General features: G+C 41.3%; 1 protein-coding gene across 1 annotated transcript in view; it reads right to left on the reverse strand.

Moving 5' to 3' along the window:
- Positions 1 to 25675, reverse strand: part of HECW1 (HECT, C2 and WW domain containing E3 ubiquitin protein ligase 1) — a gene marked incomplete at both ends in the record, with an annotated part of 179009 nt that extends 153334 nt beyond the window's left edge. Inside the window, 3 exons of the mRNA XM_082329339.1 lie at positions 9120 to 9227; positions 24362 to 24686; positions 25652 to 25675. Coding sequence (XP_082185465.1) covers positions 9120 to 9227; positions 24362 to 24686; positions 25652 to 25675 — 457 coding nt within the window. The remainder of the gene's footprint in view (positions 1 to 9119; positions 9228 to 24361; positions 24687 to 25651) is intronic.
- Positions 25676 to 27546: the final 1871 nt, after the last annotated feature.

Raw genomic sequence — 27546 nt, forward strand, 5'->3', positions numbered from 1 at the left:
TGACTTCAGCACCCATTGTGCAGAATACTAACATCCAAAGTTCAAAGCAGCAAAACAATAGGCATCTGTTCACGCATTTATCAAATGCTACGTTACATGAGAAAAATACAGCTACTAGCCACCTACTAGATTTCAGGAATCTCTCGTCATTTCCTCAAGTGCATGATATGCACTACGGTATCCTGAGTGATACCAAAGCTAAAGCAGAAAACACATTACATGCACAGGAGTTCTGAATCTAAAGCAAGTACAGTGTGTCTGAGGATATTGCTGACATGGCTGGAAGGGCAAAATAAACATGTACGTGAACCCATATTTTCAAACTTTGGCACCTACAGTTAGACTCCTCCAGATCCAAAGTGAAGATGTACCATTCCCCATGGCACATTGCCAGGTACAGAGTGGGCTCATGGCTTCTACGTAAAAATTAACTCTATCCCAGGGAACAACTGTATGATCAACAAGGGACTCCAGAAGTGCTGAAGGATGTAGACATGATATCTTCAGTGGGATCTGGAGTAGAGGGAGTGGTGCAGACCAGATCAGAAATTATACCTGCCCACAAATTTTAATGCTGGAGCATGGAAAGCCATGCATTCCCAGCTCCTGACAGATTCAAGCAGGAATTGCTGTAAGGACCACATAGAGTCTCTTCAATCCCCTGGCAGTGGCAGCACTACTAGCTGCTTGCCAGTCCTTACCCATTTCTTGTAAAGGGTGCTAAGCAATGAGCTCTTGCTTGGAAAGAGCGAACTCTTTGTCAACTTTTCCCTTACCTTAAGGTCAAACAAGCCTGAAAGAAGATCAGTGTCCCCCAAAAAAGTCACGATTTGCTGTGTCCTCCCAAATCTCCCAAGTTAGGAGAGTTAGTCAAATTAGGGACTGAGCAGATGTGTGCAAGAAAAAATAATGGGGATGAAGAAAACAATATGATAAATGAAGGAGACAAGAGCAGGAAAGGGCTGTGATTTCCCCCCCCCCCCCCCCCCCCCTTGTTGTCAAGCATCTTCTTACCAAGATACAAAAATCACACGGCATTGCATCTCACAACGGGAGGCACATCTGTTGCCTCAGGTACCACTTGGCACTAGCTTGCACCTGACCTTGGGGCCAGGCATCCTCACCAGGCTGCACTCTTCTGCTACTCTGGGATGCAGGGCACCAGGCAGCGCTGGGGGTTGACCCTATGGGTCTGTGTGTCCAGAACACAGGGACACGCAGCAGCACTGGCAAAACAGTGCCCTTCTGCCTCCATATGCAAGACAAGCCTAGCTGCAGGGGAATAACAAAGCTGGAACCATTTGCATCAGTCTTACGTTCAGCCAGTAAGATGCCTCCACAAACCTCTGTCTTTCCTAGGTTGACGATTGGCCAGGCAAGAGTTGGGCTGCTGGACTGCCAGGGAAGTTACTGCTTTCCCTTGACCAGACAACATCTGGGAAAGAAAACAACAGCAGATCCAGCATGCCCACAGCTGGCTTAAAAATCAAAAATGGAACATGAGAAGAGAGGAAAAATTCTGGTTCCTTCACTACCACCTTTTCTGAGGCTCATTCCAGCTTTGATAAAGCCATAACAGCCCCACACAAACCTCTCCCCTCTTTCCAGCAGAAGAGCTTTCAGAAACTCTGTTCTTTGAAGAACAAAAGAGGAACATACCATGCAGCAGGGCACATTTATTTTCAGAGTACAACTTTTAAGTAATTCCCAATAGTTCAGACTGCAGACAGACTAGAGATGGCCTAAAATTACAAGATGAGACACTAAGCAGAGAGTATGAAAACTGAAGTCTTATCTGCAGTTGTACCCATGCATTGACAAGTCACTTCTTCACTCTGTGCTGCTGTTTCCACCTTTCACCTTTTAATCTATCTTCCCTATCTCAGCTTTGAAGCCTAGCTTTCAAACATTTGCATTGAACTTATACCTTCAAAAATCTGGCCTTAGCTCTTTAGGACAGAAACTATCTTAGTGCACACAAAAGATGGTCTACCTTTTACAGGAAATACTAGACACTACTGTAATAAAAAAAGCAACTACTAAAATTTGGAAGTTATCAAACAAGAACCAAACCAGGTGTCCAAACCAGGTCCCAAATGCCCCAAGGCTCAGTGTAATTAGCACTAAATCTTCAGTTAAATGTTACCGCAACTTCTTGACCATTGCCTTGGGAATTAGATGATGGCCAGTCTCTGATGCATTGATGCAATGTCTGTGCTTGTTTAGGGTTAAGTAGCTGAGACAAGAGACCACACAAGCTGTGGTCTCTGTGACTGAGAACTACAGCTTACTGAAGAAAGAGACTTGCTCTGACTTCAGCGTCCCTAAGATCAGGCATTATTTCTCATTTAAAGCTTTGCAGCTCACCTTGAAAGCGCTCTCGAAAACTCTACCTTATTACCAACCTTACCAGAGCTCTCCCTTCAGTCTCAGCTTTGTGCAGAGATTTTGCAATTTCTTTAAGCACTGCCATGAAAAGCAGAGAGCAAGTAGTGTGGGGACCAGCCAGGCTGTCCCAGCATGGTGTCACCAAGCATGCATGCTACAACACAAGCATCTTCTTCCCTGTGTGGGAACAAATAAACAGCCCTGATCTCCACAGTACAAACAAAATATGTCCAAGTGTCAAAACAAGCTGTGGAAAGGGAGAGAAAGACAGAAAAAATCTGATTCACAGACAAGTCTCTCAGTTAAGCTACCACAGCACAACCATGCAGGAAGCTGAGAAATAGCTGCCTAATGCCTTGTGTGGATTGACCTATGCTTCCATCTATGATAGGTTGCTGCCTACAATCCTGGCACAGAAAGACTTTGTAAGAGAAAAACTAACAGGAAGTGCAACAACGGCAAAGATTAAAGGGCTGATTGATGGATTCAAAGCAAAGGGTTCCTGAGGAACCTCAACAGCCCTGAACTGGGAAATGCCTTCATCCAGGCTCAGACTGTGCTCCTCTTCCCAAAGCCAAGCCTGGCCCAAATATGAATATTAAACTACTGTAAGGGTACCAGGCTGAGGAAAAGAAGGAGGAATTTTAAAATTGTGTGTAGGGTGGAAGATAACCAGAAAGCATCAATAAGACTACCACACATGCAAGGAGATGAAAAGAAAGAACCTCAAAACTATGGTATGTCTTCCTTGGGAGAGAGACAAGCAATAGATGCACCTTTTGGGGCACAAGTCTCTCTCACTGCTTCATATCTGTTTTTTCTCTGACACCTTTAACCATTCTGCTAAATAGCCTTCACATTGTTGAAGATGTTTCCATGTTGCTCCAGTTTTTACCACCCATGGACTCCTGAAGGTTAAAGTCATACAGCATATTCTAATTTGCTCAAAGGTGTAACAGGATGGACTTCAAGAGCCTTATCTCTATTTTCTCCCCTCATGCACTCTTTCATAAAGTGAAGTGCATATGATTTGAGAGGCATTTGAGAAAATGGAGACAGGAAATTATTTTAGTGGCCTGGACTTGTCAACAGCCTGTCCAGGAAAAGGAAAACTTTGCATATACTCCAGCTTCATTAAAGCTTTTGTTGATATGACTGCATCTTATTTATTTGGAAACATTTGAGGCTACAACATCCTTCAGTTATTCACACTTTGAGAGAGGCTTTTATACCAGCTTCCTAAAGCAATGCAAAAGGGTATATTTTCTAGAGAGCCCCGGATGAAAAGGCTGATCATTTGTCAGTTTTGGGGACGTTTCTGTACATATTCCATAAACGCACAAATATATGGCACATATTGACCATGACCTAGAACATATGCTTTCTACCTGCAGATGTTGCGGGACCTTTCAGACCTCTGACTTTAGTTGTATGCCTTTTTTACCATTATTTCCCTGCTAGTCAATAGGAATAAGTAACTAATTTCTGCTTTCTGCAAGGCCTATCATCCATCTTTGTTATTAATAAAAATGCAGCAACAACAACAGTAAGAAATTTAAACAAACAACGGCTGCATAAGCTTCCGCATAAAAGTGCCACGCAGATGACTGGTTACACTTGGAAATGGTTTTCTTAGTTGCCAGGTAGTAAAACAATCTACAGAAAGGCCAGTAGATTAACTAGGGTCCCAAGTATTTGGCTATCTTCAGTGCAATTTTGCGTAGTGTCAAAACTTTTCTTATAATTTTAAGGATATGCTAGTTTGATACTGTGCTTACAGGACAGTGCTGCATCACACCTCAGTGAAATTCTCTCTTGCACACTCTCTCTTTGTATTGCTGTATAAGCCAAAAAAGCGTGCCAGAAATTGCAGTGAAGCAGAGCGTGTTTACTTTCCTGAAAACCCATTATAGGCTGATTCTTTCACTGCAGTGCCCTCCAAGCCTTAAAACAAAGTATACATCCCTAGTGGCACGTAGTATCTCTTCCCTCCTCCTTCCTCTCCCCAAACCCCAATCATGTCATGGTTACAGTGGATGGTTACTGTTTATCACTGGCTGTCATAAAAACCCAAATTGCTAGACTTCTGCAGAAATGCAGAAAACTGGCCATAGTGCACCACTGCCTCTGCAGCTGTTAAGGCTTTTTGTTTGCTGGGTATTAAATAGGAGATGAGTTCTGTTCTGCAGGCATTCATGCTGTAATTTGGAAGCAATTCCCTCCCCGGCTCACACCAATTACATATCTGTCTGGCAACATTATGTTGCAAGTTTGTGATATGCAAAGCAGAAAGGCATACTCTTCCCTAGGAAAGATATTAGTCCTTTTCAAGGTGAAAAAATAGATCAGTAAAGCAAACAAACTTTAAATATCTGCGGTATCTGAAAATGCTGTATGGGTACATGTTAAGAAATTCTCTTTGTTTTGAAAAGTGATAGGGCTCTCTAGATGGTCTTAAACCAGGCTATCGGCAAGTTCAAAAGCAACATGTTATTTTTCCCAAATACCCCCAAAACACAGAAGCATGTTCCAAAAAGAGAAAACTATTTTGCATTGTCATTGACCTACCACATAAAAAGCATTTTCTTAACCTAGTGAGATTTTAAACATACCTGAAAAAGTAACCCTTAACGACTCAGACTGGGCAATTCACTGAGAATACTAAGAAAGTATAGCTTAAACAACAGAGAAGCATCTGAAATTGCAGAATTTCAGTTTTATAAAAGTACAAGAAGTACAATTAACAAAAAATTGTTTCAACTTCTTACTATGCTTTCCTTTGTGTTCTTCACTCCTGATGCACTTCTACAAATCTCTCACAATATTGCTAGTTTCTTCTGCCCATAGTGGCAGCATGTGCACAGTTTCTGCCTGGTGTGGTCCTCCAAGGTGATGGGTGTTGCCAGTAATTATCATTACAACTGTGTCCAATAGAAGATTTCTGTTGCAATAATTTGCCACCACAAAGAAACTCACTCACTCCTATTCCAGGTCCCAGACCATTGCATGCAAATTACCATTTACAGTGATTAGATGTCAGTATTCTGTTAAGTACCTAAATAGTGGCTTTATGTGTAGTGACTACAGGTTACGTAGATTAGAGTGTCATATTTCATTTGCTTGTTAATTTTCAAAAACACAGGAAAGAAAGGATAACTACTTGGGGAACATTAAAGCTTTTGAACAAAATACTCCCAAACACATTATATATGCCTCCAGATTCCAAATACAGAAAATGAGTAATAACACTCTATTTACTTGACCTCATTCCTAACGCTTCTTTTTTCATATTAATAGGAATTTCACTGTTGCAAATCAGCCAGTCTTTAATACCTTTGATTTTTCAAGTTCCCTCACGCAGCTCTTTAATAAAAATAGTTCAAAAATGTCTTTTTAAGCTCTTTATGCCAAGCGGCTGGCTGGTCACAGCATAAGGGCAATTTCCTTAAACATGGTACAAAAACACTCTGTGAGGAGTCCTAAAGTTTAACTGTTGGCAAAAGAAGAACTTTGACTTCTGAGGTTGAACAGGATGATCCCCATGGTCCCCCAATAATAAGCCTATTTTACATCACACAATAGCACCACCAAACACGTTAAACCTCTATACATTTCAAGAACAGGAACCAAACCGGCCTGCGTGGGGTGCCTTAAGCTCCTGGGAACTTTAAATTCACTATGTAAGGCTGATTCTTTATTTGGCCATACTGTGATTTCCCCTTTATTGTGGCTCCTGCCAGCTATGATGGGCCAAACACTGCAGTATATACCATAACATTTTCTGAAGCACTGTGTGGTTGATAAATTGCCAATATTGAGTCATGTGGTGAACTGATACCAAGGTACGGTTAATTTACAGGAACAGCAAAAGCAGAAATTAAGGGCTGCCTTCACAAGTGAGCTACTGTATTTTATAGAGAATTAATGCTATAAGCAGCAAGGCTCCAATCAATAGTAAGTTAAGGGAAGTATAACATAACACATAGAAAAACAATATGGATACCTTGAAAATAAATTACCACATCTTAGCTACCTACTATATGCCTTGACAACCACTAAATAAAGAGACTACCTATATCTCAGGAAGTGCCTGAGCTACAGATTAACAGAAGCTAAGAATACTCCCGCTAGAAGACTCACTAACACTTGCTTACCTTTATACTCTCCTCAAGTCTACACTATTGGCCATTTTTGGAGACAGGACACCGGCTCAGGTCAACTTTGGACCAACATGGCAATTCTTATCCCACGTTACCACTGAACATACCCTTGCCCTGTCCTCCAGGTTCTCTCAGTTCTGCAGTGAATGGCAAGAAAAAGAAAATAGATTTCTTAGGTGAGTTTGATTTTGATGACCAGTATCTTTCTGATTCCTGCAAATATTGTGTTCTATGCAATCTAAAAGGAAGACACGATCTCTGTCCAAAAAATAAAAGTCTGAAGAAATGTGGTTTACACTGTTCTCTTTGGAAAGAGAATACATAAGGTTTTCAGACACTGCAGTTTTTAACATAACATTTAATCAACTGCAAAGCTGTGTACTTTTGTATGTAGGTCTCAACAATGAGCAGGAACCCTCAAATATGCCTTTAGATATATAAAATTCACATGCATCAACATTTTTCACTGCTTTAACTTCCCACTTCAATAGTCAAGTGGCTCTAAGAGTATCCACACGTGCTGTTATTTACTACTGCCTACTTCATTTTCTCCTATTTTAATTCTGGACAGGGCAATGATTTGTCCTTGCTGAGTGCACTGGTACATAATCTCAGGGCTGAGATTCACAACCTAATGATGGCAGCATAACAAATTACCAAGAGTAGCAACTCATCAAGCACGGGCTGCCCAACTACGGTGTGGTATAACTTAGTTTTAAGCATCAGTGAAGGATGGTTATGCTAAGTTGCATTTTCTTACAGTACTGCAAGTGAAGAATGTACATGCAATCAATTAACAACAGCTATGTGTCTCAGCTAATGGGAGCAGCTTATTAAGCTGACATAATTCATTGTGCAGTTGAGCCCTTAATGAGATGAGGCCCACCTTGAAGAGGCTTTCTCCTAAGCATTTCTCACATTGCCTCTTTCTTTTCTGTTGTGGATTAGGCAAGAAAGCTACCAGCAGCCCAGCGCCACTTCCACCCTTCCTCAATAAACCAAGATACTAAGGCCTTTTCAAAACCTAGTTCTGGGATTTTATATCTCCTCCCCACACTTCTTTAACAGCTAAAAGAAAGCATGACCCATCTCATGGATTAGTAACCACAGCTCAAAGAAGCAGCTGCAAATTAGAGTCTGCTTTAAAGGTTAGATCCCATCATGTATTTCTGCCCCAAAACCAGGATAACTAAAACCAATGTTCTTATATATTAAGCAACTTCCCATAAATGTATTTTTCAAAACATAGGATATAAGCATCCTGTATGTCCTGTAGACATTTCAGCAGTTCCCTTAATTCTTTAGAACAACATTCTCAATTTAACTTAGTACTAGGAATTACAGACCATCAGCAATTCTTTATACTGCAAAGAGATAACCTGTTCCTAGGACTGAGTATCTGTAAAATGTCCACATACAGGATCCTTGCTGATATCAGATACTTAAGGTCAGAGTCACAGATTAACCTAATCAAGTATAACTCATATCCTTTCCAAATCCTTTAGAACTTAGGTTATATCACAGATTCTCTTGATTGCTCTCAAATTCAGAGTCTTAAACAGATATATCTGACTGTCACGCAATTTATATACGATTTTACAACATTTCTGAATTTTGCCCAGCAGACTAAGGTAGATCATTGGAAACATTCAGTACAACTGAAAAACCGAAATTGTTGCATGCTAGGTTTCTTCATGCTTAACTTCTTCTTAAGGATACATGTAGCTCTTTCACCACAGATGTTTTGCTATAGATCTCAGTCCAGTCTTTCACATACCCTATTTCTGTTCTCCAAAGACAACCATGAATTCTATTCTCACTAGCACATTGTAACTCTGAAAAGACCAAGGACTTGAATGGTCAGGTTCCCTTTGGTCAGGGATGTGGGACAGCCAAGCCTGGAAATGTTAACTTGCTGTACAAGGTACATAGTAGTTTGCAGAAGCAAATTCAGTGTTTCTGTATTCTGATTGCTAAGAGGGTGGAAAAGAGTTACGCTGTATTGCATCAGATGCCCTGGGTTATGTAGGAATATAACAAGGAACAATTAATTTGAAATCAGTGTACCTTGCTGCAACTACATATTGTTATACTTTTATCAGTCAAGATAATGATCAGAACTCGACCCTTTTTAACTCTGAATCCACCTGAATCTGGTGGAAGCCAGATGCACCATGAAGTTTTCCAATTAAAAGTCAGTGTGAATCTTCCTGGAGTGAGATTATGCCCCCGAGTTCCTCTTTTCCTTAATACCACATTAAAGTTAATGCAGCTCATTACTAATGATATAGTCCAAATAACAGAAAATGGATTAAATCACTTATTTATAACAGTATAAAAATATGTAAAAAAGCCAACATTAACAGAATTTATTTGCTTGCAGAAACTGTTGTTTTCTGTTCCATAAAATGTTTCAGTTCCTCTCAATACATTCAAAGATTTTTGGTAACGTTTTCGGCCTTTCCTAAAGAACATATTGGGCATAAAAACAACATAAGAACAACTTAAGCAGTTCAATTATCTTTCTGCAGTCACTGAACTATACCACAGCAAGATTAGAAAAATACTTACGCTCCACAAAGTAAGAGCTGGCATCAATCTTCCAGATAATCTGACCACGGTGAGAGCCATTGACGCCACGGTTCTTGTAGTCCAAAAAGTTTTCGGACAAGACCTCATCTATAAACAAAGCAAACAGTCTCATCAAGCACCTGTTACAACAACATGCACAGCAGAGTCAGGCTAAAAATATGCCTTTGGCTTTACAGAACATACTAGAGCTGCTAGACAGCTTAGTACCACATGTTGAGAAATTAGCTTTTTCACTCATTTAGATTTTTTTAAAAGTGTAGCCCTTCTTAAAAATCACAGCTTTTCCTGAAATGTAATTTTAAAAAATACAGCCCTACAAAATTATCAAACATGAAAACATCTGAGCATGGATGAACCCCCTATCTAATTAAACATAATTTTCCAGCTGTCAGAGAGAATGGTAGCAAAAAATAATCTCCCCTTCACATGAACTCTTCCCTTAAAAAAAAAAAGACACAGAAAATAGTTATGTGTAGGCATCTATACTACACTCACTCATATCACAATGGATATGGTTATTTTTTGCAGCGTACAGCAAAGGATATTTATTTTTGAAGAATCCCACTCACTGGGTGCCTTCACAGCTCTCGGCCTCCAAAACTAAATGACTGACAAAAAAAAAACCCCACACTGTCCCCTTGCAGTGTTTCGAGACACCTAGCAGCTGTCAGACTACCAAGCTGATCTCCAGAGAAGTGAAGGAGTAATCTATAAAAATGAATAACCTCTAAAAAGTTGCTGAAAACCAAGGCTGAGGAAGCAACCGCCTTGCACGCACAGGGCTATGCGTAAATAAAAGGCAGGTGGGTAGTGAGCCTGAGGAGCGGCCTTCTGGTTGTCCACACAAATTTTCAGCCTGCTTCCAAGTTGCATTTCAGACTGCTTCAGCAAGCTCTTTTCTAGAGCTATCTGCAAGCCCTGTGAGGTGTAGATGTGAGCAAATACATCCCGGCCTCCAGGCAAGGGCCTGGTTCTTGACCCTCTTTTATCCAACAGCTTAAAAACCAGCCAGTGAGACCGTGCTGCAGCCTCAGGGCCGCGCTTGCCAACTTACTAGCTTACGCCTGGCTTTCAAGCAAACAAAAATGCACATATTGCCACCATACCAGGCCAGCACTTACGGTTTTGCTCATCACTAAATACAAACAGCTCAGCAAAATTAAAGTAGACATATGTAGACATTTACAGCCTGTCAGAGGGGAACGGGGCTCACATGCAGTGGCCTGTGGAAGTCCAAAATGGCCGCAAACTCAAGCAGCTGAAGCAGTGACCCAGGATGGGCCTGGTCATGGCCTCATTGCCCTGGCTTCAGGGGGACAAAACAGATTTCACATTTGTGGCCTGCCAAATCAAAAGGCCGCAATCTCTACCTGTGGAGACCAGCCAGCAACCTCTTAGATTTTTTTTCTCCCAGCAATGACGACATTTTTTTTTAATAGAGATTTGTACAAATGCACTTTAACCAACTCAACCTTGCTATGGAAACAATCCTGAGTGGGTGCTGAGACTCAGTTCTGAAGACAATTACATTAACTATTATTCGCCCTAAAAGCTGAGGAAAAATGTGAAGCACTCAATCCGAGATTAAAATACATCAGTTGTAAACACTGAAACACTCACTTCGTTAGCACATAGGTCAACGAGAAAACAAAGGTGACGCCATGCAACAAGGGACACCGTGCCCGAGGACAGATTGATGGTGTGACCAACTGCAGAGCAGAAGAGAGCCCAACGGACAAAGCCAAGAAACTCAAAGACTAACATATTATTAAAATATATGTACATGAATGTTAAACAAGGTAGACTTCTAAATCGAAGGAAACTACACTTTCACTGAAAGAATAAAGCAGCAAGCAGATGCCAATGTTGTCCCATTGGTTTTACCTTCCTCCTTTGAGAGCACAACTGTGTAAGTGGGCTACCAACACTGAACTCTTTGGTGCCACTCCCTTGAGGGATTTACAACAGAAATCCATTTAAAGAGCTCATTAACGATTGCAATGGATAATTATAAACAGCAATGCTATCTACAATACATTTTCCCTTTGCTGACTTGCTAATTGTCAGTAATTATTTCACTAGCTGTGTTTTCTGCTCTGTATTACAGTGGAAACCTTTCGGCACATTCACAAAGTACATCTCCGCAGTAACCCTTCAACAGTAAAACCCTCTGATATGATTTCTTTTCTTCCTCTGTACTTCATAGCTGGTTGTGTCTTCTTTTAAATGCCAAATTAGATATGAAAAAAGAGCAGATAAGTACACACCGTTGCTCTCAGAGCTTTGGCTTACTAATGACTACCTTCAGTAAAGGACCATCCTGGATACAGATTATCCAGAATTCCCCACGTCATTCTGTGGAAGTAGGAACACTTAGATACACACAAGGAGATTTAAACCTATGATCTGTCCCTTTTGTTCTGGCAGGGAAAACACTTGATACTTAAAGGTGAGCATATACTGAAACATTGCACTGAGATGGAGCCTGGGAACCCTGCCCGGCCCCTCGTCCTGATGGGGCACAGAGAGCACCCCTCAGCTCAGCCATGCTGCTCTCTGGCTTCATCACTCATGACGTTTATTTGTCATATTTAGTCTCCATAAGCTGCCAGAGAAGCTCCAACACCTGCCACGTTATTAAGATGTACGGGTAATTACTGTTTGTCAAGATACATTGTTTATAAAATACCATGCTTGCTTAAGGAGGCTTAGCTGAGCTAGGCTGGATGACCTTGCTTCAGAAATCGCAGACATTTTAGGCCAGAGTTTAGTGGCACAAGAGATCCCAGAATCAGATTTAAAACGCTGTGTTCATACATAGTATCTGTGGGGGCCAGCTGGCACTTCCACTGCATCAGCTGTTGCCTGCTTCCCACAGCTGGCACAAAGGCAGCATGAACTCTGCGTCACACACTCTCTCTAATTTGACAGAGATGTCGGCATATGCCCATACCCAAACCAAATCGCATCGCTATTGTGACCTGAGCCAGTGGGGATGACTGCAGAAAGCCCTTTCCTACTTTTTGTTGGAAACAGGCAGGAAGCCTGGAACACCAGGCTGAGAAGAAGGACCACCCTCCATCGGCACATCCAAGGTAGAAGACCCCTGAAGGGAAGGGATAAGCAAGCCAGTCTATAGTTACAGCTGACAGGTGAGGCCATAGGAAAGCTGGAACAAGCTGCTCCCACCCATAGCATGTGCACACTGCCTCCTGCCACAGAGGCAAGAGACTGGGGCGCGCGGGAAGAAGCGTCCAGAGCAAAAGGTCAGGTCGCAAAGCACATCAGGGAAGGGATACGCACACATGGAGCTACTCATGCACACACAGCTTATGGACAGCAGCCACTGATGAAATACAGGCTCAGACAGTAGAAAGGGTATTTTCACATGAGTTTATGGAGCTCTGCAATGTGCAGGTCACCCCAAGTAGGAACAGCACAGCCTTAAAGTATAAAAACATTTTTGTAAATGAAACATTTACAAATGTCACGATTTAGAAATCCAGTATGTAGATCCTTTTCACAGCCAGATGTAAGCCCTGTCTGTCTCTTTTGAAAAGCTATGTACTTCCTTCTTTCCTAAGAAATAAAACTTATTTTTAGTCCAGCAGAAATTTACATTAGTTGTGATTTTTAAGCCAGACAAATTTTAGCTCTAGAAAAATAAATGCAGGTCCAAAAGGGAAATCTTTCAGTTTTTGAAGGTTTGTATTTTTGGAAGGTGAAAGATAAGAAATATTCCCTAGCAACTTAAAAATAGCAGTAGTTGAAACTGGTCAGGAGGTTGGAATGTACGAATATGCCTGATCGACCTGTTTTATTTGGCAGGTGATGCTATTCCAGGCATGCTATTCCCTGAACACGGACATTATGTATGTTGGCACACTGACAAAGAAACTTGTGTATGTGAAATACACAGCTGTTTAGTGCACTAATATATGCGCATATGTGTGTGCGTAGATTTATTAACATTCACGCCATATATAAATGAATAGACTATATAGTTTGTTAGACAGTATGTGCAAAGGAAAAGAAATTTTATTTCATACTTCTACTGAGAATCCCTATAACAAAGGAACTGACCTTAAAAGCATGTTGCATCTTAATTCCCAAAGGTAAATAGTGAAATGCTTTGTTTCACCTCCACACAAAATGAAGAGCAGAGTTAATACTCTTCCCTTTCATGTATTTCAGCCAGTGGCTAATGGCTTTCGACATTTTTCCAATGAAGCATTGTAATGCATCTCCCTCCCTCTATTTTTGAAATGAGATTAACCTTTAAACTAGCTCTCTGCTTAGCTGGGAATCCACTGCATAGCCTGGGTTTGGCCCCGCTTGGCCCAAAAGCAAACACTGTGATCACTCTCAGATCTGCAGCTTCATTTCCCCAGATAGCGAACAGCTAACTAATTAAGGAAAGTGTCAAATGAGGGATTACTCAGGATATGCTGCCCTTTGAACATCATCAGCTGGTCCTGGAGCTGGAGACAGGGACAGCGAGGGCATCCAAGACAGGGAGCCACCGCAGACATTGCTCTCTGCCTACCCTGCTCCGGGGCACACAGAGGTGCTGGCTGCCTCTTGCTGGTGGGAGGGAAGGCAGCTGCGGACCTGCAAAGCTGCGCTGAGACAGGAGCAGCAGCAGTCAGACCTCCCGTATCTTGCACGGTCCCTAGAGGGAACGGAGGTGGTGATGACCAGGCGCCAGGCAGCCGGGGCCTGAGCAGAAGCCAGAGGGACCAAGGCACACTAGAGGCAAGCGTTAGCAAGTGCTTTCAGAACCAGCAGCAACCCTGACGGGCTGCTTGTCCTCACTGAACCAGATACCTCCAAGCACAGCCTTTTACTGCTAAAAATAATCTGCACTGTCACTTCCACGCTGAGCAATCCCAATATACTTCACAAGCACTATATATAGAGAGAGATAAAGACCCATGGCCACCAAAGAAAGCTATCTTTCAGATGAAAGACAGTAACCAATTGACAAAAAGCATGCTGTTCCTCAGAGGAATTAGGGAAAATGTTGATAAAGGCCACCCCTCAAAAAGATCTGTAAAAAATGTAATGGGGGCTTCAAGTGCTGTCAGCAGCCTACACTAAACAGACAGGACCCTGGTATTTGAAAGCTTGCCTGATAGTCAATACATCTTCCTCTGAAGGACTGATGGAGTTCAAATTATGAATAGCTGAGTGACCCTTTCGGTCAGTTTGGTTTTACTTAAGAGGCAGAAATAAAAACCTACTCCCCTTTCTCAAACAGTATTTTGCTGATATATACGATCAGCCTATCTTTCCACATTCTCCAAGAATAACAACCACAAAATTTAGAATAACCTGGGCTACCTTCAAAGCAGCAAATAATTAACGTGACAGGAACACAGTGTCAGACAGGTGCCTGAACTTGGTACACTATTCCAGTCTCTTATCTATCACTAATTTGATTTAGCACTACATACCACAACACTTGCTTTCTATAAACTTAATGCAATTACGGCGTAAAAATAGAAGCTACACTTCATGTCTTGATCCCTTATGAGTAAGAAATGCTGTACTCCTGAAATTACAGAAAGACTTACCGTCTTTACCTGAACAAATTTTCTTTAGCTTGAAATTTAAAAGTGCTTTTGGCCAATATGTATGTCTGCACTATAATGACTTATAAAGATAGTTAGGAAAATGCTTTTAAAAATAATTTTCTGTACGAAGAGGCCGAGCTCCGTTTGATCTGTTTTGCAATTTGCACTGAAAGCTGCAGGAAAGGGACACTGTGAAGCATAGAACATCAATAAAATAATTTTTCAAGATAATACAAGTGTAAGCCACAGATAAACTTCCTATTTCTGATGTTTCTTCTCTTACCACCTAGTTTATCACTTGAAGAACACAAAATGACGACAAGAGCCTCTACAATTCACAAGCGCAGCTTGTAGTAAGTTGTATCAGGCTATGCCAGTGTTTCCTTTTGCAACCCTTTAGCATTGCAAAACCTAGCCCTGGGAAACCGTGCTTCCAAAGAGTTGTACAATACAAGCGGTCATCATTCTGCAGGAGAGGCACTATTAATTAGAAATGTATGCAGAAAACGCAGCTACCGATTTCTAATTTGCAAAGATACCACAGTAAAAAAAAAAATCGCAAATAACGGCTATCATTATAGGAGTCGATAGGATCATTTCCACTGACTTCAGCAGCTACAGATCCAGCCCCAACGTGGATCGAAACTTCACTGTTAATTCATTTACCAATTTCTGCTGCAGACAATGAATATACTGCAATTTACAGTTAGCATCCTTCCTTCTATAGCTTCTTAGGGAGAAGAGTTCTGGAAAACAAGGGCCTAATCGTTCATTGGTGCTGAAAGCTCAGTCCTTGATCTAAGAGCTATGCATGTGCTTTGTTTAAAGTACATGAATGTTCCATTTTAATCCCACAAAAATTAACCCCCTACCCAGTTAAATAAAAGTAAATCGGGAGGCGAAAATGTGAACAATGAGTGGAGAATAGCAGCGAGAGGAACACATGGCAAGAGAAAGGCCAAAGGCAAGTAGGGAAATAAAGAAGTATAAACTGTAATAAAACAGGGATAGAGTTAGCAAAGCTGCAACAATTCTTGATCATTGAGGACAGAAGACACTGTCCTAAGTAAAACTGCTCCAGGCACACGGAGAGGCAGGCATGGTAGGTTCAAAAGCTGAACCACATAATCTGAAAGCAGAAAGAAAGACACATAAAACGCAAAGGACACCGGTCATCCATTCCCAAAATCAAGGAGCCCCAACTTTCAGCAAAACACTTTTACCTTTGAACATCTACCTTACTTTCAGAGCCACATATGACATTATCCTTTACCACTTCAGCAGCCTCCAAATTACTACTGGGAGATATCACTCTGATCCTTCATCACACCAATACCAATAAAAAAAAATAAAAGCAAACAAGACTGCCAATTACAGAGACCCTATTAAATCTTGGGGCTGATATGCCTGGGGGTTTTCAGAAGGCTCTGGATGAACTGTGGATCCAGTCCTTCCTCACTGTCCTGCCCTCGTTGCACTCGAGCTAACCACACAGAGTCTGAGCTCTGTCACTTGAGGGACTTCCCTCTCCTTCCCTGAAACAGTGGAGCCTCTGGCTAAAAGCTGAGCTGATGGCAATGGGCCCTATTCTTCTATGGTATCCTTAAGGTGTTTGGGATCTGTGCTCCAGCACGACCCATCACTCATCTATTTCTCATCAGTAACCACAAATCTTTTGCTGAAAAAGTAGACAGAATGACAGTGAAGAGCTGAGCTGCAGCTCAGCAATAACAGCTTGTGGGGGCTAAAAAAACACACGCACCAGATGATAGGTTGCAGTGGGATGGGCATCTATCTAGTAATACTGGTGTCATTTGGTTCTGCATACACTTAAAAGCATGATAGTATCCACACAGCTCTCATTGCTACTTCAGCTATGCCTGTCCCAGCTACAGGCTTCTGCTTTAAAGCCCCTGCACTTCCAGATTTATTCTCACCACTGCAGCAGATGGACCACACCTGGGGTTTATTTAGTACAGCAACAGCTATACTTCAGCTATGCATTGCAGAAGCTTCTCCACAAGTAACGATATTCAGCTTGCACACAGAACTGAAGATGGGAAGGAGGAATCCAAACAAAGATGATCATGACTGCCTCAGTGCATACTGAAAAAACTGAAGATATGCAATGTATGGCAACATAAAACATGGATGAGTTTTGTTCGCTTGTTTTTAATGTAACAACTGTACCAAAGTTCTCGCACTCAGTGGAAGCCTCCCCATTGATCACAGTGCAATTTGGAAAATGAGGATTAGGAGAAAACAGTGCACCCATGAAATTTGCTAGAAGATATTAAAATAAGAGATGCTGCAGGCCTAAGGCAGTAAAAAGACATGATATAAAGGGACATAGGAAGATCTGAAATGTGAAGAAGGATGACACTTGTCCAGGTTAATAATGTTCATTAAATGGGGGGAAATAATTTGCAGTATTTGAAAAATGGGCTTATAGCAATGTTGAAAGACATAACAGCAGACAGTAAATTAGACAGGTGTTTGTGATCTGATACAGCAACCAAAAAAACCCAACCACAACTCAGATGTGTGCACTGAAGCACCACAGTGCAAAGAATCTCTTGAGAATCTGGAGTGATTTTATCTGGAAAATTGTATTCAATTATAAGCTTATTACAAAGTGGAAGATCTTCAGCGAAGAAAAAAGTCTTTAGGGCTGGAGAGATCAATGGATGAGAAAGATTACAAAAGCTAAATGCATACACAGCCATTACAGTAGTTGTGAAGGGCAGTATAGGAATATTCAAACGCTATGAACAGAGTGTTTAAGTGTTATAAAGACCAAGGAGTGGGAATGATTTAGTTTGGTTTAGAAAACTAAGAGAAGAAAAACATATGCTGAACCTTCAAAATCCACATGGCTAGCTTGACAGCCTCTACAGAACAAATCTCTCTGCTTTAAGCCTTATCCTGCCAAGAATTTTGTGTTTGTGCTGTCCGCTGTTTGTGCCGTGATTGATTCTACCCAGTCAACGGCCTGAACGTGCTGCGTGGACTATGCTTCTGTTGCAGGACTGAAGCCAAAACTTGGCTTTTGCTGCACCAATATCCCCCACTGACTAATTTCTTCAGAAATGCTTTAGTGGGTGATCATTACTGGCTTTGTTATCAGTCTGGGCTCTATGGCGATATGGGCCCTCCTCGCACAGCACAGAGGCAGGTTCATCCGCAGGCATAAGGACCCTGGAAATCACTAAGGCGGCATGAGGCTGCTGTACTCCCTTGTCTGCATTACTTCCCTCTCCTCATATTCAGGATGACAGTTGAAGTAGAAAACTCTTTTCCACGTGTTCACCTGGAAAGAGGTTCATAATACCATAGCTGTTATTTTATGGAGAAATACTAAATGAAAATGGGAAACTTTTGGCACGCAATAAACACCTCTACCATATATTAAAAATATTGAAGGACAAGAACTGGCAACCTACAGGCTGCTTTATCACGACTTCCCTAAAAGTCCATAAAGCACACCACCACTGCACTAACCCCTCTACAGAAGCGTTCTGGTGCATTGCTACTAACAATGTTAACACCAGAGAGGTGAACCTTGGAAGCACTGAAAGGGAGAACGGGTCAGAAGCCATACGTGTTGGGAATATTTGGAGACTCTTGCATTTAAGCAACGACTGCATCTACTTGTAAAGGCGTGAAACCGAGGCAAAAACTAACTGTGTTCATGTCACACTCGGTGGGTCTGGAAATGGCAAATCCTGGTTTTGTCTGGCTGAAGTGGTCCACGAGATACAGAACTGGGAAAGGCAAAAAGTGACTCAGCCCGATAAAGAGAAGTCACTCTCACGGGATCCAAGAGCAACCAGGTGAAGGCAAGCCAGGTTGCAACAAAGCACTGATATTGCTGCACTAATATATCTGCCAAGGCCTACGATACCTAATACCAACTCTGTTCAGCATTTGTGCAGGCTTTCTATTGTTTTTATTTTATGACAGGTTTGCTCCTCTGACACTTTTTGGTCCTGAAATAAATAGTGCTGTGCTTAGTGAAAGCTGTCTGGCCACCGGGCACCTCTATCGACGTTTCACCGTGAGAGCAGAATTGCAGGTGTCGAACAAAACTTAACTTGCTGAGGTGATCACAGCCAGCCACAGCCACCGTCCCCAGCCTGGCAAGAGACCCAACTACAAGATGACCTACTGAGGAGAAGCCCTAAGACCAGAGCGAGGTTCTATTTCAAAGGCCGTGAAAGGACTGGGAAGATGGGTAACGCCAGGACACAACAAATCCAAACGCTAACAAAATTCACTCTAAGCAGGCACATTGCAAAGAGTTTTGTTTTACAGATGGCTATATCTGAAGCAGAGAGGTGGAGCAACCATCCAAACGTGCAGAGAGCGCCTGAATCGGGGATTAGACCTGTAACACAGGGACCCGCAACTCCTAGCCTTATATGCACATTACTGTTTCTAACATTTTCCATCTCTGCTGGTAACGTCTAATGCCTTCTACTTTTATGCATTAGATGTTTGGTTAAGTAGCTGTACAAACAAGTTCTGATCCAAGTCTGATGGCAGGAAAAATGTAGATCTTTCCACTTGCCTCGGTGGGCAATACAGCAACACAAGGCCCTCTAAGCCCAAAATCAACCTGGAAGGTGTTTAAACAAATGTTTAAATGTCTGTTAACAAACAGCTTTAAAAATTAGATTTGTCAGGTTACGGTGAATTGCCTTTTTGGGAAAGAAATAACATCAAAGGCTGAAACAGCGGAGGAAAACATGCTGTTTTAAAGCTAAACTTCAGTCACTAATTAGGTCAAGACATTCCTACTTAAACAAATTTGAGAGGAACTACTCTATCAAAAGCCAAATATGAACAAGAAATTGGACTCTACAAGATTTGTGTATGAAGAAACTTGTAATAAATAGCCTTTCATAACGTTTTGCTTTGTCATAAGGAAATAATGAAAGAAAAAAGCCTACGGCATATGGGTAGGAAAAGTATAAATATACATCAGTCAGCCCTGATAAATTCCCAACATCGCCGTGCATAGACACTGGAGCACATGATTCTTTCAAAAGTCTGGTTTAAACATTTCTCATTAGCTACGCTAGATATGGAGATGATGACAGAAGTGAAATCTAGTAGTAGCTAAGCTACTGCAGTAATTATAAGATAGCTCTTTATCTACAGGCAGCTGCCAGCAGTCCATATTAATTTATCTAAGAGGCTTCATACTGTAGCAAATAGTAATAGCAAATGAGATAACAGAGAAAGAAAGCTTTGAAATAACTGCAAATATTCCATCTGTCTCACAGTAGCCACTAAATGATAGTTTTTTTAAAAAAATATACAAACATGCTATCTTCATTATTCATAACTTTGTTTTGGTCATTCCCCCCCCATGTGCATTTTCTTTACACAGAGCTTTTCTGCAAAGAAAACTCAAATTCCAGAGATTTTTAAATAGCAACAGAGCTGTGTAATGTTTTAATTTATTGGAGAACTCTTTTTGAGTGTTTACATGTATTTTTGATTGTGGATATGTTTCTGAAAGACTGCTGATGTTCATAATACTATAGCTCTCTCGAGGGAAGGCAAATACACATCTCAGGTGAGTTGCTACAGAATTTAGAGGTCTCTACATAGCTCAGAGCTGATATATAGTATATACAAGGGGAAGTTAAAACATCTCTAGAGTTCAAGCTTAGCAGAAATGAAGTGTAATTCCTGCTCCTGAAGGCACATTGTGTCTTAGACACCCAGAAAGGCTTGTTCTTCCAATTCCCATATTTTTTGTCATCTTACCATGGCTAATCTTAAAATGTACTGAAATAACAACGTCTATATTTTAACAGAGTCAACATTTACTATTCTCCCTTCAACTAAGAAGGTTTTCTATGGCCCTTCATGAAAATCATAGGTGTGTGTGGATGTTTCCATGCAGCTACAGGGTGAATATACTCAATAGTATTTCTTGCCATGAGACACATGACCACAGTTTTTTATAAGAGATTAACTGGCTGCCTAGTCCATTTCCTGAGACCACGAGCAAAAAAGTTAACTCTAATAACCAATTCTAAATCCAGCTTTTACCTTCTTCTGCAAAGACTGTTTCCCAGTTGGCCACCCTTAGGAACGTGCACATGGATTGAAGAGGAGAAAACCAGATAGCTTGTGATAAAAACAGCTGTGGCTCCTTCACATGAGGAGCAAGCAGCCAAAAAATTTCCATACAGGGAGGCCTCCCTTAACTCTTCTTTCAGGCTACTTTAACCTTTGAGTAACATCCCAAAATGCCCTATGGTATGAAAACACGAGCTACACGATTTTTGCTCTTTTTGGAAGTCTTTTACATCATCTATATTTCCCCAGACCTGGAACATCTTTGTTCTGAAGCCTGCAGTTTATTAGATATCATCAAAATTTTAGTGACAGCAGTGGTGGTGAGAACAGACTAAGTTTTATGCATTTCAAAACCAACTCTCGTATAAAATTATTTGGAGAGACTGCCTAGAATACTACAGTAGTAATGATTAAACTCCTCTAAGGTGAGAACTGCCTTCTGTTCTGCTTTTGTATAGTTCCTTCCTGGGATACTCAGGAGCTCCCACAAGACAAATAACAAATACCAACTCTAATGCTCCCACACTGAGTTTTAAAGAAAATCCACACCACACTGCCTGATACCCCAAGGATACAAATAATTTCTCATTGTTCTCGTGACTCACCACAATATTAAATATTGCTACATTCAAACTTTTCAGCTCAAATTTCACCAACCCAAACCATCACAAAAAGGACTGGGCTGTATCCACAAGCTGGCTTTGAGACAAACGCTAGAACGACCAGCAGCAATGGAATAGTTGACAGTGTTGCCATGCAAGTGATAATAATAGGCTTCAACACTAATCCTCCATTAAGCAGACTGGGAAAAGCTCAGTTTCTTTGGTTCTCCTGTTCCAGTCTGGCTGCTAATTCAAAACATAGTCATATATCAGTTTACATTGTGAAGGTCATACCCACAAGGCCAGGAACATTACCTCTGTAAACAGGAGTGCAGGATCATAAAATCTGTGCAAACACACACACAAATCTAAGCCATTAGGGATGTCTGGATCTCCCACCCCTATGGATTGATCACAAACATTGAATACAGGATGCATCAGCATTTTTTTTCAGGTCAGAAGCATGTTTTTGTAATGACCCTTCCAATTGTCCCCACTTTTTCACCACCAGACTGTGTGGTGATCTTCAGGCACACAAACTCAATTCTGTCCTGATGAAGCTAAACTGAAAGTTGCACTACAGCGACTCAAGGGCATTCAGTCTGCCAGACTGAGACTGTTCTAAAGCCAAGCCCCCGAAATGCATTCAAACAGATGTTTGCTTCTACAGACCCATTGCTACTGGTCCCCCCTACTTTGTCCACATGGATATAGCCATAGTACCAGTTACCTTCCTAGATTCCAAGTGTTTTCCATATCAAACTAACACCAAAACCCAAGTGATCTTCACTGTCTGCCGTGTTCTTTCTTTAAGGGAACCAAAACACCAAAGCTCACCTTACATTAGCTTTTGGGAGGGGAAGAGAAGAGAAAAAAGGAATGAGGGGTGCTGCTGCCTGCTATTTCCTCAGTTATTTAGATTGGGAACCTGAGAGGCTGGAGACAAGACACCTTCAAAGACACCAAGGGTCAACTGTTAGTTTCTTGGGGACTGGACACACTCTTCATTTTTCATTTGGCAGCGGTGTTCCTTGGAATGAGCCATTGACTATTGCCATTAACACCAGGCATTCAGCCAGCAGCGGCAAGGATACACTTCACAATTTGCACTTCTAATTTACTGGGGTGTCTGGAGCAGCATCCTGTTTGATAGGGTAAATTAAGCAGGCATAGCAACATGGATTTTTCTTTTGCCCAGTTAAACGTCTATGTATTCAGGTTACCTATGAAAAAAAAAAAGGTAGAATGTTTCTTCACAGCCCTTGATACCACATCTGAGCTATGAAACCCGGCCGAACAAGTTCATTCAACGTGAAACAGCTCTATGCACTTTCTGTTGACTCCTGACCACCAGAAAATACACTTTGCCTCTTTTTACTGAAGCAATGCAGTCCTTCATGAGTTGCCTGCGCTACTGCAGAATAGGCTTAGAGTATTTCTTAGTGCCTAGTACTGGGGGCTGCTGTGTCTTCTCATCTGTTCCAGTAAAACACTCAACTGCAAGCTTAACTGTAAACACAAGTAATTCTGTTAAGGCCAACAAACCAGACTGCTTTCGGAGCATCTGTTTTAAATCCAGTCTCCGTTTTTTTCCTAAAAGATTTTAAATTTCAGAAGCCTACTTTTATTTTCAAAGCAGGGTATTTTATGAGCTTACTCACGGGAACAAGTACTGCAGCCTGGCTTACTGTAACCCCACTCCTCTCCCTCCGCGTCCTAAACAGCCACCCTCATGTTCCCCTTCTCCCAGTCTCTCCAATACCCTGAACTTATTTTCCAATGCCTAACACTGTGCCACCAGGTTTCCTCTAAATGCTCCAGTACCTTCTCACATCCCCCCTATGTTGCCAACATCGGCACTCCCAACATACTCAGCACGTGATGCCAAGCCTTCTGGTTTTATCCACTAAAGCACTTAAGTAGCACCGTAGCTCTCCACGATGCCTCCTATGATTGGTCCAAAAGCACAACTTACAACATCATACGCTTTACCTAGTTTTGACTGGCTATCTGGGCAAGATGAAAACAGTGCTATTGGAACTGAAATACCTACTTAGTGCTAGGTACACTTATCCAAACAGATAAGGGCCATGTTTTACCAACATTTCCCTTTGTGGAGGCACCCATTTGTGCGTCTTTACCAAATCACTGGTTTTCAGGAAATATTTAAGAACATCACATTTTTAAGACCTCTAATCCATAGATGAATGTGTCTGAAACTGATCCACCATGTTCAAAACTTACCAGAGGGCAAAGAGTTGACACAGACTTCAGTCTAGGCAGCAGGACTATTTCCACAGGAACCAAGCCAGGTTAAAAAAATGCTAATTTTATACTGAAGTGAAACAATCAGGTAAAATGGATTGAAACAATTTCTTATTACTCTTACGTGGGGCTGGATTTACTAGATGGAGATGCCATAAATGTGCTAATGTACATGGCTGAATACAGTTTCCAATACACACAAAAAAAAAAAACCACCACACAACTTTCTGGGACAACTCCAGACTGCCTCAGTCTATAATTACTGCTCCTATCAAAACATCCTTTGGCTATACAGAAAAGGCATTCTGTTTCATGAGATTTTTAAATGATTCATATTCTTGACTTGTAAAACCTCTCATCTGTCACAGATTACTCAAAGACTCACAAGAGGAAACCCTGAAAATTTTTCCAAAATCCAAGTGGCTTTAAAATGAAAATATCTTGAAATTTCAAGAAACCATCAACAGAAAGCCTTCTCGTATCTCTGCTGAAGAAAAAGTAAGTGCCAGGACTGCAACCAGCAATTCAGGAGCAGAAAAATATCTTTAATATATAAACCCACTTAAAAGACTACACTCAATGGAGCTGTATCAGCTCATTATTAGCATTAGCCCATATTACTCTAATGCTTACAACTAAAGAAAAGCAGCAAGTCACCTGCGAAAGGCTAAGGGGGACTTACCTATGAGATACATGCCGATCCAGTCCCCAGCATCCACTTCCTCCTTTATATCCCAGTATATCACTAGGTCCTGCGAATGCCCGATGGAGTAGTAGGAGCTGCTGACCATCAGGGTAGACCGGCTGTCTGAAGTGACAAGGTCCGTGTCACTGGTAGACCTAGGAATGGTCACTGTCTCATGGGAATTGTTCCTGATGTCCATGTTATGGAACTGGTCAGGGTTATAGCTGTATCTGAGAGGCTCTTTGCACCGGCGCCGATTTTGTGAGTTCCTAGATGGAGACGCCATGGCTGCCAGGCCCAGGAACCTGTTTTGGTACAGATTCTGCAAAGAAAAAAAGAAAGGATAGTATTTACAGTATTATTCATTTTTCAGTGATGTCGAAGCTAAGGAAAAGTAGTACATCGGAATAAGAAAGTAGCAGATCTTTTTCCATTTGGCATTCCAAAAAAGAGGCATGAAAAGGCGTAGCAGGAAACATAGTGCTAATTCAACTCATACTCCGTAATTCTTACCATGGAAACAAGTGTAAGAGCAAGCCTTGTACCACCAAGCTCAGCCACAACTAGCAATGTGTGAGAAAATTGATAGTAGCCGGCTTCCTCCACATTAATGCATGCATCCAGACACAAACATCACGACTATCAAACTGCTAGAGAGCCATTCTCTTTTAACATCAGGAGACAGTCTTCCTACTTTTGACACCCAGAGTTAAGTCTTCTCCCCAGTAATTCTTGTTACATTTGCAGAGGAATCTTTCTTAAAGCGCAGTCGCCCCAGAGACCACATCCCATCTGGAGAGACTGGTTAGCAGTGAGTAAGAGCTCTTCCTCCCTGCTGGAGATCCGAGGAGTGAAAGCCATGAAGACGAAGTTATCCCTGTTACCAAAATAGAGATGTCTTCACTGAAGTGTAAATACAAACTAAGTGTTGCAGTGCCTCTCAGTACAGCTGATAGCTTCCGATGCTATTGCTCTGCTCGGTTTTTTGCAGTAGACTGAGATACTATGCACACCCGCTCTGGTAGGAATTTGCAAATGCACCAGACAATTAATGGGAATTGAGGTTACTGCAGAGCAGTCATCATCCTAGCAGTTGAGAAAAATATTTAAATTCCAACCTACCCTCCTTCCTCAAGGCAAGCTGAGTGACTTGTACAAAATGCATCACGGTGCATGAGTTAAGAGCTCTTGTGAGTTGGCAGATGAAGAATGCTTAAGTTATGACTGGGTTAAATTTTGATGTGAAGACATCCTTTGATACTGATCAAAATACTGGTTATTCCTTACTTCTGTGCTGTTTGTTTCCTCCATTTTCCTTCCCAGCTTTCCCGCTTCTCTCCCTGCAGCTCTGCTATTTCAATCACTCAGCTTTTCATTATTCATTAGCCTTCCATTATCAGTCTGTTGCCAACCACGCTGTCAAGTCCGTTAGATACAAAACCAGACAGCTTTCCAGTATGCTATGAAATGCTTTTCACATGATCAGAAGTCAGATCATCCTTCTGAACTCAAACAAATTAAGTGGAAGAAAAGAAAAATCATAGCTCCTTTGTCCAGCCAAGCAGTTATTTAACCCTGGCTCTATTAAGGCTAGGGTAGCACAGAACAGCAAGTCCTGAAAAAATACTTTGTTTATTAATACCAATTTTTGTGCCGTAATTAAAAGACCTATTATAGTATCTTAGGATTCTGTTGCACAAAAACTGTACAGAGAACAAAAAATTCAACCGGCATGTTTGTACACCTATTGTACCCCTAGAATACACTGTCACTTTGCAGACGCTGCCCTACAATGCTTATAATCCGTTGACCCAAATCCTCACTTACTGCATTAAACAGGGTTTGTAAGCAAAAATAGCTCCAGCGGGAATGCCACACCTTATAGTAAGTGCTGGGAAGATTGAAGGTAATAATGCAAAAGGCTACACTAGAGATGCAGGGAGAGAAAGAGGAAGGAAGCACATGGGGGAACGAAGTACATAGTGTTGCATTTGCTATGCATCTAATCATGTCTTTGCTGCTGCTTTTCTAAGTTACATTTACTCACTGTTCGAAAAGAGAGTTCACTTCATAGTATAAAGACCAATATTCCCTGTAAACAGAAAATGCCTTTTTTTTTTTAATAAAAAACAGGGTCTCATGCTGTGAACATTTTCTAAGCTGAGAAGCACTTGCGGACACGCACAACTACCATCCTCTAGTCAGTAATTTAAAATCGACGCGAGTTTCTGTCACTTAGCAAAGAAGGCACCTGCTGTCACAGCAGTACCCGAGACAACTACTATTGGTTTTATAATGGTGAGATAGCAACGTGAAGAACTTCAAGCCCACTCTTCTGGATTAGTCTGTATCGTTAACGTGGGCTCCCTCGCTCACAGCACGCTACCCAAAAGCTACTTCAGTTCAAAGGCAGACATTTTATTTCTGGTGACAAATTACTCCAGGGAGTAGTAGTTCTACACATACTTTCATTTTTGAATGTTAATGAATGTAGAGTATTAATTAACTGCATACTGTCAAATTAAATTAAATGTAAACATTTAATTTTTTCAGCTTCAGCATGACTTTAAGCAGTTTTAATGAAAATGGTAAATTCATCACTATGTTCTAATTCTGTAAGTTCCCATTTTCCTGTATGTTGATGCCAGTGGAACAAACGGCATAACCTGAAAGCAACCGAGAAGGCCACATTCTCCAGAAATCTGTCTCTTGTATTTCCAGTATTGATTCTACACAAATACATTAATCTGCAAAAAAGAAAATCCCCAACCTGAAAAAATCTCAAACAAACAGGACAATACTCACACATAATTATCTGGATTAAGTAATGGCATCAAAATACAAGCATGGCTGTATGAGTAAGCAGAAAAGAGGTTAGGAAAAACAGTTACTCCACATTTTATTACTGACTTTGCATGTTTTCCATGCAACTGCCTAAAGCATGCACCCAGCCCCCAAGCCCTAGTGACAAAGTCCCAGCCATAGTGAGACAGCTGAAAAAAATTGCAAAGAACTTCTCTTGATGTCTTGTGGAAGCAATCTGATACATCATAGATACCTAGTGTATTAAAAAAAATCTTTAGTGACTTGAAATTCATATTTATTCTCTCTATCCCCCTGCAGAGGTGTGTACATTATATGCATTAAGCTATACTCTCATTTCTAATATTACAGTGTAAATT

Source organism: Platalea leucorodia (assembly GCF_965183815.1).
Source record: "Platalea leucorodia genome assembly, chromosome: 1".
In the NCBI taxonomy this organism is placed as follows: domain Eukaryota; kingdom Metazoa; phylum Chordata; class Aves; order Pelecaniformes; family Threskiornithidae; genus Platalea; species Platalea leucorodia.